Source organism: Arvicanthis niloticus, chromosome 20, assembly GCF_011762505.2.
Source record: "Arvicanthis niloticus isolate mArvNil1 chromosome 20, mArvNil1.pat.X, whole genome shotgun sequence".
In the NCBI taxonomy this organism is placed as follows: Eukaryota; Metazoa; Chordata; class Mammalia; order Rodentia; family Muridae; genus Arvicanthis; species Arvicanthis niloticus.
In genome coordinates this window covers 17,390,102-17,403,451 of record NC_047677.1, presented here as the reverse complement: position 1 = coordinate 17,403,451, position 13,350 = coordinate 17,390,102, and the positions used below count along the sequence as shown (strand labels likewise).

At 44.4% G+C, this 13,350-nt stretch overlaps 1 protein-coding gene across 2 annotated transcripts in view; it reads left to right on the top strand.

The window, feature by feature from the left end:
- Window positions 1–7,476, top strand: part of Cdk19 (cyclin dependent kinase 19) — a 124,224-nt gene extending 116,748 nt beyond the window's left edge. Inside the window, exons 9-13 of one of the 2 annotated variants that reach the window (XM_034524173.2) lie at window positions 859–931; window positions 1,470–1,567; window positions 2,174–2,252; window positions 2,880–3,143; window positions 5,052–7,476. In XM_034524173.2, coding sequence (XP_034380064.1) covers window positions 859–931; window positions 1,470–1,567; window positions 2,174–2,252; window positions 2,880–3,143; window positions 5,052–5,180 — 643 coding nt within the window. In that variant the 3' untranslated portion in view covers window positions 5,181–7,476. The remainder of the gene's footprint in view (window positions 1–858; window positions 932–1,469; window positions 1,568–2,173; window positions 2,253–2,879; window positions 3,144–5,051) is intronic. The other variant, XM_076916943.1, reaches the window with a different exon arrangement.
- Window positions 7,477–13,350: the final 5,874 nt, after the last annotated feature.

Sequence of the window (13,350 nt, the reverse complement as noted above, 5' to 3'; positions counted from 1 at the left end):
CACATGGTGGCTCACCACCGTCTATAACTCCAATTCCTAGAACTCAAGAGATCCACCTGCCTCTGTCTCCTGAGTGCTGGGATTAAAGGTGTGCCACCCCTTGCCTCCTGCTCTATTTAAACACTCTTTAAGAGATGCCAACTCTACTTCAAATATAAATTATAAAGGGCAGAAAGGGAAATTAACACACACTAAAAATAAGCTATATTTTTATGTTTTGAAACCATTTAAACTTTAAATAATATTAACAGTTGATATACTTAGCTATTCTGTTTCTTCAGTGGGTGGATATTTGGTTGTTTCTAGGTTTGGGAGTTGGCGGGGTCTTTTTTTGTTTGTTTCCTATTACAGAAATTCCAGTAAGAATATTCTCCTTTGTCCTGATACTTACTCATGTGTCTCTTACGCTAGGCCTAGTGACAGGCCTGTGACCCTAGCTGCTCAGGAGGCTGGGACGGGAGGGTGGTTCAAAGCCAGCATGCACAACTTAGTGAGAGAGACCTAACTCAAAATAGAAAGGGGAAAGGTAGGAGACACTGCTAGCTTAGAGTACTTGTCTAACATTCGTGAGCTACTCATGGAAGGAGGGCCGAGCGAGCCGTGTCTTAGAAGGGATTTGATCCGAGCAGTTGCTGAGTTTCAGGATATATGTGTTTGTAGCTCTGATGGTGGTACATAACCGTATCTCAAGAGACTCCAGCACTAAGACTCTGGAATTTAGTGTATAGCAACCCTGCTTGTTCGTAAGTGTCGGTAGTGAGTGATGTCTCACATCCACCTTAAAGAGACTTGCCTGAAGAGCTCCCCTTTTGGAATGTGAACCACATGTGTTCCTCTCACCATGTGTTTGTCCTGCAGGTATGCCAATAGCAGCCTCATAAAGTACATGGAGAAACACAAGGTCAAGCCTGACAGCAAGGTGTTCCTCCTGGTAGGTGCTTCTCCTCCACATGGAGACCACACACACATCTGGACCTCCTCACTGTGGAACTGTCCCAACCAGTCTTCCTTTTGAAAGGAAAGAAAGAAAGAAGAAATGAATGGATGAATTGCTGGATACTTGAGAAATTAAATCTTAATCTGTTGAGGAATCTTCCTTGACTACTAGTCTTAATTTATTAAATGATTTATATCAGAAAAAGGAAAGAATTTCAAGGGGCCTTTTTGGTAATTTGATGAGTATGTGTATAGTGCTAGGTACACAGTACAAGGTGATGTGAGGGCTAGCAGGGTGGCCCAGTGGTCAGAGCATATGCTGCCCAGCCTTGACAACCTAGGTGATCCACAATCCCTGGAACCTACATAAAAGAGCAGATTAGATAAACACATACACTTGCACACGTGTCTGTTCACATACATGTAAGAGATGTGTTTGCTGTTAATCATGTTAGACGTTTACACAAACGTCAGTTAGTTGACATGTCAGCAACCTTTTCAAGTGTTGTCATATTTCTCATTTATTGTTCTAGCTTCAGAAACTCCTCACCATGGATCCAACCAAGAGAATCACCTCAGAGCAGGCTCTGCAGGACCCTTACTTCCAGGAAGACCCTCTGCCAACATTAGAGTACGTATTCATTTCCCTCTCTATGGCTCCAACTCAAAGGCGCTGGGTGCTGCTGAGAGCCAGGGGAGCATTTGCTCATGACAGCTGCCTACAGAGAAGCCTCCTCAGAGAGCCCATGCCCATTTCATAAATGAGCGCCAGACAGAACAGGTGTGACTCAGCTGCTGTGCAGCAGATCAGAGGTTGACCAAAGGGATGGAGCTCGTGACATCTGCGACCTTCTCCTTCCTCTCACCTCGCCAGGCGTGCGCTCCGGGCCCTATATATTAGAAATGCACGTGGTTTTCTGCAAGGGAAATTAATTTTCATGTTGAAGCAGACAGAAAGTCAGTTTAGATTGGTGCTGATGACTAGTGTGGACAGTCCTGTGTCTTCCACAGCTTGCTAGCAGCTGCCCTGTGTTGACAGTGAAAGCGGCAGTCGGAAGAGCGGCGGTGACTTGCTCCTTCCTTATTGCTTAAGTTAAGTTGGCTGGAAGGTGTCCAGCAAACACTAGCCACAATAAAGAATAGGATGTAAGTTAAGAAAGAAAAAGTAAACTTTTAAAGTAATTTGATGGAATTACAGATTTCAGGTACTGACATGAATTTCTTTAAATGGTTTTAGTGTGTTTGCTGGCTGCCAGATTCCATACCCCAAAAGAGAATTCCTTAACGAAGATGAACCAGAAGAGAAAGGTGACAAGGTACAAGCCTGGTGCAACACTGGCTTTCAGGAAGCAAGAGTAGCAGGGAGATGACTGGGTGCGCACTTGAAGCGTGCACCGAGGTTTAAACCACACTTCCTCTTCTGTTTTAGTAGCTTATTCTGTTCCCAGTTGTTCCTCATTTTGTCCCTGAAGTGCCAGCCCCACCCTGCTGTACTTCTGCAGGACCCCCACCCCCCAGTCCTTTATGTTAAAAGAATCTATTAGCCACTCTCCAGCATTCTTTTCCAGAGTCCTGACCTGAAGAGCTTTTGCTTGCTTTAGGAGGGTGAAGTATCTCCCCGTGTGCCTTACAGCCCCGCCCCCCATAACCCGTTTAATTTGGAGATGCTATACCACCTCAGTGAACTTCAGAGAGCATTATTCTGGGCTTGCTGTGTTAGGCTTTGGGAATGATGTATTTTAGAGGTTACCCATCTCAGTCATTCCAGTCATATGTATGCAACCAGGCTGTGAACCCCAGGTGTGTCACCGGTCACACGTGTGCAACCAGGCTGTGAACCCCAATTGTACTTACAGTCATATGTTCATATCAGGCATTGAAAGGATACTTCCTGTTTATCTGGCTTCACAGTAAAATTTCCAATCTTTTTTCCCCTTAAAAAGAACCAGCCACAGCAACAGAACCCACATCAGCAGCCTGCAGCCCCCCCACAGCAGGCAGCAGCCCCCCCACAGGCTCCCCCACAGCAGAGCAGTGCCCAAACCAATGGAACTGCTGGGGGAGCCACTGCTGGTGGTGGGGGTACTGGAGGGGGGCTGCAGCACAGCCAGGACTCCGGGCTGAATCAGGTGCCTCCAAACAAGAAGCCCCGGATCGGGCCATCGGGTGCAAGCTCAGGCGGGCCTGGCATGCCATCGGATTATCAGGTTTACCCCTGAGTTTCTTTTCTTTTCTTTTCTTTTCTTTTTCTTTCTTTCTTTCTTTCTTTCTTTTTTTTTTTTTTTTTTTGATGAGAATATATTTTATGAAATGGGAAATTGACTTTTAACAAGTCCTTTCAGAGTTAAATAGTTCTTAGCTCTCGAGTCTTATATAAAATCAGATATTACATTTCTAGCATTATATGAAAGGATAATTTCTAGTCGTATTTCATGTACTTGTGAGATAGTTTGTATCACGACTTGTTTATCGCCGGGCGGTGGTGGCGCACGCCTTTAATCCCAGCACTTGGGAGGCAGAGGCAGGCGGATTTCTGAGTTCGAGGCCAGCCTGGTCTACCGAGTGAGTTCCAGGACAGCCAGGGCTACACGGAGAAACCCTGTCTCGAAAAACCAAAAAAAAAAAAACAAAACAAAACAAAACAAAAAAAACGACTTGTTTATCATAACACCCCAAGGGAGAAAGGAGGGAGGCCTGAGGCTCCTTAAAGAAATGTTATCCATGTGGCCACATTGGATAAGAGAGACATGACACAAGCAAAGTGTCTTACTTGGACAAAATCAAGAACACTTAGAATAGAGACAGATCCAGACAAGACTTGCTCTCACTGGGAGGAAACAGCAGCCACACAGACAGGGAAGCGGTAGAGGCACACTTGAGCGGCGATGACACTAGGTAATACTCTCAGTGTTGAGACGAGGACCTTGCTTCTGTACCACTAACTACAGAGACTAAGGACGTCTTCATCTTTAGCCTTTTCCTTGTATCTCCTGACTCTAGGATTTACCAGGAATAAAAAGCTTTTAGGTTTGTTTTGTCATAAACTCTTCAAAATAAAAAGGTAGTTTTTACACTGTCTGACAACAGTGTGATGTCTTACTAGCTTGTATTCAAGCCTGGGTTACTTTTACCGTGTTTTATTCAGCCCCACACTGAACTGCTCTGTGAGGACACTGCCTCGTTTAGTAGTTTCCATGTGTGGTTTGGGCTGCTTCAGTATAAGGTACTGTGGTTTACACTTGAGAGAGAGGAGCATGGTGGCTCACACCTGGAACCTCAGCACGGAGAGCCTGAGGCAGATGGGTTGTTGAAAGTTCCACGGCCAGCATGGCCCCCACCACCACCACACACACACACACACACACACACACACACACACACACACACGGGGGGGGGGGGGGGGGGGCGGTGATATGCAAATTTTTCTTCCTGTTGAAAAAGAAAATGTCATTTTAAAGTTGTTTTAGCACAGGGTCTTAGCTGAAAGCTGTTCATTCATGCTTGATCTCTTGGGGCCAATGGAGTAGGAAATTTGCTTTATTTAGTTTCTAGATGGAAAATAAGGTTCATTAGTGAGAATGTTTTGTTTGAAATAGTACCTGAAGTTTGTGACCTCCTTACTGCCAGCATGCAGTCGGTGTCCTTGCTTGCTTATTGGTAGGCCCCCAGTGTCCCTGGCTTCTGCCTCTGAAACCTCCACCTAAAGGACTGCTTTTCTAGCCACAGCTTACTGATAACGTGAGGATTTGCAGGAGGTGGTTATATCGCACTGGTTGCATTTTTTTTTTTTTTCATTTACCAAACTGTTTTGTTATCAGATGTCAGTCATGTCAGAGGTTAAATTACATTTCAGAAAGTCCTTTCCTGCCTTTCTTCACCAGTGTGCTCCCTCCCCACTACCTAGCCAAAATCAGTGCTGACCAGGGTAGTTACGGCCTGAGCAGGCCTCAGTTTCAGATAAGCAGAACTTAGACCTGCTGTGAGCCTCATGATGAAAGTAGCTAATAACTCTGTTCTCTTGTGACTGGAACCTTGACCCCTCTCTACAGTTACTAACTCCCTGACCCCTTTTCTCTTTTTTTGGTTTTTTGTTTTTTGTTTTTTTTTTTCCCTAGCACTCCAGTTCTCGCCTGAATTACCAAAGCAACGTTCAGGGGTCTTCTCAGTCCCAGAGTACGCTAGGATACTCATCATCTCAACAGAGTACCCAGTACCACCCGTCTCACCAGGCCCACCGGTATTGACTGACCCACCCTCGGTCTCTGAGAGCACAGACTCCAGCAGCGTGGTGTCTGCATTACAGAGAACCCCAGAATGAAGACTGACTCATGCAAAGCACAGCCACTTGAAAGGAAACCTTTGCATGCTAAGTATTTTGAAGGACAAATATCTCTTCTTCTTGACTTAAAGAAGATTCTTGTGAAGTGTCCCCAGCCCTCTTCCCCCCGCATGATTCCTCTGTGACTTTCCTGATGAAGCATCTGGTCTACCCCAGCACTTCGCATCCTTCAGTAGTCTCTGAAGGCGTTTCTGGTGCACCTTTCTCACGCTGTAGCAATCATTATATTTATCTTTTCTTAGGATTTCAATGTTCTAGGAACAGGGTTCCAATGGTGTATAATTTTATACTTCATGAACTGATATAGCAACACCAGTCAAATGCACCTTTTAAAGCACTACAGAGTCTTCACAGACTAACTGCTTTGCTCTTGGAAGTCTTAAAAAGAAACTGTTACTGTCCCAAAGTACTTTACTATTATGTTTGTATTTATCTCTTTCAGGGAAGGTCTAGTGAAAGACGAGTGTGGGACAGATGGTGCCCACAACCAAAAACAGCGTAGGTCTTTGCAGCTGCCTGCTTATGCTATGAAGGACTAAAGTACTTGGTGGTTTTTATATAATCATTTATGGGGAACTCAGTTCCCAGAATCCTATTCTGAATAATATTCAGTAATTAAAATTATAATTTTAACTTCATGTAGCTAAGCCTACTTTAAAAGAGGTTTCGGGAGCTTTGATGGAATCTGGTCCTTTGGGACTCACCTGGGAGGTCTGAAGAGACTTTCCTGCACTAGGACCTCACAAGGGGTCCTGCTGATCAAAGCACGCTTCTTCCACTTGAAGGAAACGCTTTTTTCTTCTGTCAAGAAGCTGCTGGCTCTTCGGTCTCTTCACATCTGGTCAGCATGAGTAACTTTCTTTCATAATCAAGGATACTCAAATAGAAGCCTGTTAATTCATCTGCAGTGTTTTACATTTGTATGTACATTAAGCATAAAGTGACTATTTTTAAAGCATGGTAACATTTTAGGTTTCATTCATGTTCGAAGTATGTATTATGTATGCATAATTTTGCTATTATTGAGACTTAATGCTGTCAAGAATCTTTTTTATTGCACTGAATGCTTTCTTTTGCCCCTAGGAAAAAACTTAATAATTGTGCCTAAGAACTATGGGCAGATAGTGTAAAGTAGATGAGGTGAATATTTGCATTTCCATGATCTACGAATTAGAGGGGAGTTCTTTCTTAGCTCCTTTTAAGGAACCCCCACCTCCAGAATCAAGAGGAAATATAAAGGCTTAGAGCTCCCATTGTAGTTCAGGGGCCAGAACATCTGTGCTCTGATGCACACCTATGCTCTGATGCACACCTGTGCTCTACTGCACACCTGTGCTCTGGTACACACCTGTGCTCTGATGCACACCTGTGCTCTGATGCACACCTGTGCTCTACTGCATACCTGTGCTCTACTGCACACCTGTGCTCTGATGCACACCTGTGCTCTACTGCATACCTGTGCTCTACTGCATACCTGTGCTCTGATGCACACCTGTGCTCTACTGCACACCTGTGCTCTACTGCATACCTGTGCTCTGATGCACTCCTGTGCTCTGATGCTCCTAGCAGCACCAGCCTTGTTTTCAATGTTTCTTGAGCTAGAAAAAATAGCCAATTGTTGTATATGCAAACTATATGCATTTTTAAAAACTATTCTTGTGAACCTATCTACCTGGTTATGATACTCTGGGGTCCATATACAAGTAAACTAAGATTTTTAGAAGCCAGTATACATTTTGCACTATTGATGTGATACTGTAGCCAGCCAGGACCATATGATTTCAGCATAATGATCCTCATAAGTAGTAATAAAGGCTGTACAGTGACATGCATACCAGGACCGAAAATGAAGTCATCGACACGGGACATGCTTCATTGGGAGGAATTTCTGTCTCCTTAGATTTGTCTTATCCTTTATATATATTTTTTTTTAATAAGAATCAGCCTCCTGCATAATGTAGCTATCTATATAAAGTCTGCCCTGTGCCCTGGAGCCTTTGTCCAGGGCACTGCTCTCTTATCACAGGCTCAGTGCTCTGCTGGGTAGAACAAGAACAGGAGACATTCCTTGTTACAGCCAGTCCAGTGACAGTAGACTCATGTGGGACGTCTGTGCCGTGTGGTTGACTTACAAATGTCACGTGATATGAAGGTTCTTTTGTTTACTTCTGAACCCACTTGGATAACTATGCTTCTGAATTTTATGGTAAACAGTGTTAGGGGGGAGCAGATCTGTGTCTGACCACTCAAGGAGCAAGCCAGCGATCAGCTGTCACAAAAGGCATCTATGCATATTTGAAATGTTCACAGCAGCCTTCAGCAGCACTTGGGTGGCCCTTGTGGACAGAGCGCACTCTACTAAACGTTTGTAGAGATTACAGTGAAAACAGAAGTTCTGTTCTTGCCGTGAGCTCAGTTTAATGAGAGGCATTAGCCCCTAGTCTGTGTATATACATATATATTAAATCAGTTCTTCGTACACAAACTGGATACACAGTTCTGACAGTGCGCACTTACACATTCACAGGACTGTTGTGGTAAAACTGACTCAAAACAGGGCACTTTGTCATTTGCTTCCAGTCTAGTGTTTTCCAGGACATAGCCAGAAAACTCCTATCTATACAACTGGGTTCCACATCACTGCACTGATTCTGGCCCTTTGATTTTCTCTTCTTGTCTCAGGGTTGGTGATGCATACCTGTGCCCAGTACTCTTAGAAATAATTTCTGTTCATTATTTCCTTTCTCTGTGAAGGAAGCAAAGCCTTTTGTATACATTAAGGCCATAGTCTGATGGGACCTATGAAGCTTCTTAAGGGTGGAATTTACCTTTGTGAGCCTCAAGTGATGGTATTTCTCTTTGAACGTTCATTAGATACTACTTTCTTCTCTAGGGACACAGGGAGGCATCCTCTGACTTAGGGGAGCTTTGGAGTCTAGGGAGGATTGAAGGATTGAGTTGAGAGGTTTCTGTTCTTTATATTAAAAGTCACTTTTAAAGGTAGCTTTGTGGCAAGGTGTTTGGGGGAAAAGGATTCAGGCATTTGGTGACAGAGTAGCTAAAAGTATGATAGCGTGAGTTGGTGATTCGAGGCTGAAGCAATCCTTTTGATGAAGTAAACCATGAAGTGAGATGCAGAGATCAAGGGACAAGTCTGTTTTTATATCTGTGCTTTTGAAACCTTAGGACTTAGAGCCCGGACATTCTGCACTCACACAGGCTCGCCGCCTCATCCCTGGTTTTTCTTGTGCCTCTGAGATGATGCTCTGCTTTGCTAAAAGGAAGAGGAATTGGAGAGTAGGACTTGCAGCTTGCTTTTTGTTTAAGATATAGCAGCAGCTACATACTGCTCCCTAGGTGACCGAGAAAGACAGTGAGTGGCCATTGGGCTTAATGGAGTCTCGAAGGAGTCGGGTTCAAGTAATAATTTTATACAAAGTGTAGCAGTTTAGGTCCCCATAATCATCAAGAATCGTTACAAACATCATAGCCCCAAAGGTCAGTGTTTGAGGGATTTCAGAAGTGTATGATACCCAAGGATACTTACCCTTCCAAGCCGTTTTCCACAGGGAGTGTTGCTAATGTGTTATATGGGAAATACCTAATGCACTGTCACCACCTAGTGAGTACATGAATACTAGTTAAAAAAAAAAAAAAAAAAAAAAAAAAAAGCTTTGTCTGGGTAGACACTAAAAGCATTATACAAAGCCAGGACTGAGATGTCCTTTTTAATAACAACTGAAAGTACTTTTTATATATGTTATACAATATGTCCTTTCTAAACTAGTTTGTATTCTGGATAATTCCTGTTTGTGAAGTGTACCTGTCTATCTTTTTGGTCATTTTCTGCACGCACTCCCTCTGTATGGTTAGATATCGCCGTGGCTCTCCTTGCTCTGCTGTGATGTGTGTACGCCAAGCCTGCTGCCCTCAGAAGCCCGCTCCGGGGATGCAGGGTGTGTGGCCTTGGCCTCTTCAGAACTGGGTGCTTCTGCTCTGGAGTTATCCAGCCACCCTTCTCAAAGTGACTGTTCCAGCTGCAATGAGTTACATCACATTTATTTTATATTCTTGGTTGAAATAAAATTTAATTGACTTTGTTTCTGCCTGGATTATTTTAGGAGTAGACACATGGTTTTTAATTTGAAAAGGTATTACGCTCATATGTGTGCATATGGGCATAGACAGACCGGTGCGAGTGTAAATGCCTCAGTACAGACGTCTGTCTGAGAGTTTCTGTGTCTGTGACAAAATACCCAAGGGCAGCTCGGGAAGGAGAAAGTTTATTTCCTCATAAAGCTTGTAGTCATCATCCACAGAAGTCAGGGTAGGAGCCTGGAGGCAGGAGCTGACGCAGAGGCCATGGAGGGGGCTGCTGACTGACTGACTTGTCCTGGCTTATTCAGACCGCTTTCTACAGTAGCCAGGACCAAGGTTTGTGGTGCCCACAGTGAGATTGACTCTTGCACATCAATCATCAGTCCCAGAAAATGCACTCCAAGCTTGCCCACAGACAGTCTGGAGGAGGCACTTTCTCTGGTGCAAGTTCCCTCTTCCCAAGACTCTCTCACTTGCTTCATGTTGACATAAAACCAGCCAGCACAGGTTGGAGCACAGCTGTCTGGGAGTTGGCTCTCTTCTGCCACATGGCTTCCAGGAGAGTGCCTTTTCCTGCTGCACTGTTCCCCTAGTTCCCAGAAAGCAGCTTTGTTTGTTTGTTTGCTTGTTTGTTTGAGCTTTGGCTGTCCTGGAACTCAGTCTGTGGACCAGGCTGGCCTCGAACTCAAAAATTTGCCTGCATCTTCCTTATGAGCACTGGGATTAAAGGTATGAGTCTGCCTTCTTGCCAGGTACAACATTTTATTCAGGGCAATTATGACACAAAACCACAGGGAAAATAACTTGGACATAAAATTACAGTTTCCTAAACACGTTTAAGAGAAATAACAGAGAAACCCTGTCTCAAATGAAAGAGAGATATGTAGATTTTTTTTTTTCTTTTAAAGAAAAAGCATTTTTGTGGATGGTGTTGGGAACGAGATTCTGCTTTAGAAACGGTATTCTCGTGGACCTGGCTGCCCATCTAGTCTGCCTTCTGAGGCCACCCCAAGTAGTCAAAGGCATCATGGAATGAAGACTGTTTTAAGCCAGTTAAATAGAAAGCTTCCCTTTTTGTGTAAAGCAGACACTGTACATCCAACTTGACTTTCCCTGTAGAGTCACTTGGCCCTGCTTCTGTTGCTGTGATAAAACACTGACAGAAAGCAACCTGGGGAGGAAAGGGTTTATTCGGTTTACACGTCCTGGGTCACAGTCCACTGAGAGAAGCCACAGCAGGAATCCAGAGCAGACACCTGCAGGCAGGAGCTGATCCAGAGGCATGGAGGACTGCTCCTTACTGGCTTGCTCAGCCCATTTTCTTGTAACACCCTGGGTTACCACCACCTACAGGTGGCTGGGCCGTCCCATGTAAATCATCAATCAAGAAAAGGCCCAACAGGCTGGTTTGGTGGGGGCATTTTCTCACCTGAGGTTCTCTCTTTCTAATGCCTCCAGCTTATGTCAACTTGACGTACAACCAGCCAGCACAGGTCCTGTGCGACTCTTAGGTCTCTTCTTGGAAGACTTGTTTTTTGTCTTTCTCCTACCATCAGAGTAAGAGAACATGCACTGGATGGACCTTGAACACTCATACCTACCTCTAAGGTTTTAGGATTTTACAACTGGCATGGTACCCAACACAAAGTAGGTTCCAAATGTGGCCTGTCAGCTGTATCGCTTGTCTGCTTGCATCAAAATCCCGGGTCCTATAGTACGCCAAGTTTGTATATGGGCAAAGTAAAGCGTTTTGGTGAGTGGGATCAATTTAGAGATCACAAATTGTGGTTTATACACTATCGTGGTCTCCTTAGTCCCTCTATGCATCCTCTTGGTCACTCACTCCATCCAGGGCGGCCCCTCGTACAAAGGAGGATGGATAATGGTTGGTCAAAATGAAAGCAATGGTTTTGTTTTTTGCAAAGTTACTGACTTAAGCACGGACATGGGACATACCAACCAGGATAACTGAGGTGAGGTCTTCTGAGGGACAGTCTCTAGACAGATTTGCTCTGAGCTTAAAAAAGATAAACACAATAGAGTTAGTTCCCTTTCTCTACGACTACGAGTGAGAAGCTGTGACAGCAATATGGGGACCAGGAAGGGAGCCTGCCTCACGGACAAACAGTGAGGACCAGAGGGAAAAATAGAATGAGCTGAAACCTAAAAAATGCAACATCAGATCAGGAAATTAACCAACCCTGAAGCTGCCATAACTCTGGATTTCTTTTCTAAACCATTGTATTTTTTTCCCAATATCCAATTTTATTTTGGGCCTTCTGATATTCACAGTCAAACTCTCCAGCTCTGAGGACTTCTTACTGCAAAGAGCACAGAACCCTTACAGCATCCTGTGGAATGTGTATGGTTGACTCTGATGTTAGCATCTTAAGTGTCCGAACATTAACCATTTATTCCTTAGAAGCAGTGGCATGCAGTAATGGTAAACAGTGCTCAGAAAAACCCCTCGGGGTTCAGGGCATGCACAACTGCCCTGGGTCTCCAGGTTTTCAGTGCAGGGGTCTGGGCTGAGGCTCTTTGCATGCAACAAGATTGCAGCAAACCCTTCCCGCTCTGCAAGGCACTAGAAGAGGGTCTCACCCTCTGTTCTCCAAGTCCTGGACCTTGAAAGTTCTACGAGAGCCTTCCCATACAACCTCCCTGCATTACACAGCCTCCACAGAGCGTCATTTTTAATAGTTTGTGATAGGTGCCTAGTTAGATGCACACGATTTAACATGTAATTGTATATATGTCCTGTGTTTTTCTTTTGTTAGCGTCCGTTTTATCACACACACACACACACACACATACACACACACATACACACAACACACACGCACACATACACCAGGTGAATAAAAGTAAAGAGACGGTAGACATGGTTGGGCTGGGGAGATGGCTCAGTGGGTAAGAGTGCTTGCTTTGAAATCATGAGGATCTGAGTTCAAATCCCAAGCACACATGTAAAAAGCTAGGCCTGGCTCCATATTCCTGAAACACCCAGCATCGAGGGACAGAGAGGTACACTCCAGATACTTGCTAGGCAGCCAGAGTAACCTAATCAAAGAGCTTCAGGTTCAATGAGAGACAATAAGGAGAGAGCAATAGAGGGAATACCCAGAGTTCTCCTCAGGCCTCTGTGTGCTCATGTGCATGCTCCATACATACACCGTTGGGGGATACCTGAAGAGAAAAACTCCCAAGAGGCCTGAATAAGCCAATGGAATCTTTAGTAACCACTAGTGGGAATGTCCCAAGCACATGAGCGGGAAACAGCCTCAACTTCCAGTTGGTTTGAAACTCTAAGGGCAAGAAAAAAAATGCAATTTTGACATAGACTGAAAGGCAGCTCGGGAGAGATAACCGTCAAATGGTCAGGCACTTAGCGTTTAGCTCAGGGTTACATGGCCTAGGAATTTTGGGCTGATCCAGAAACCAGTTTACCTTAGGAATTTATGGCTGGTCCAGAGACCAGTTTTACCCAAGGTAGTTTTAGTATTTTAGTATTTTTTAGTATTTCTCAGGAATATTTTCACGAAATGACATAGCTGTATACAGTTCAGTCGCCCACTACAGCACCATGTGTGCTACACACACAGAAGGTAGACTCGGGAAAAGTATTGTCTAGGCCAATAGTTTTAAATCTGTCCCAGACACACCCCTTTTAATAATGAGTTTATAACAGGCATGTAGAACCTGCTTTTGTTAAAAATCATGGACTCTTCACTTGGGTCCACAAGGGAGCTGGGAGCAGGATCAAAGCATGGAATGGGGGCCTTCCTTTTGGGTTGGTCTCATTTACTTTGGCAAGGACTCTTGTTTGGTAATCATGCTAGCAGTGCCCGTCTACATGACCGATCTCACACTCCTTGAGGCCATAGATACATAGATAACTCACTGCCTTCCAACTGTCCCCTTGAGTCCTGATTCCAGTAACAACAGGACAAACAAACCACCCTCTTTGTTCCCACCCC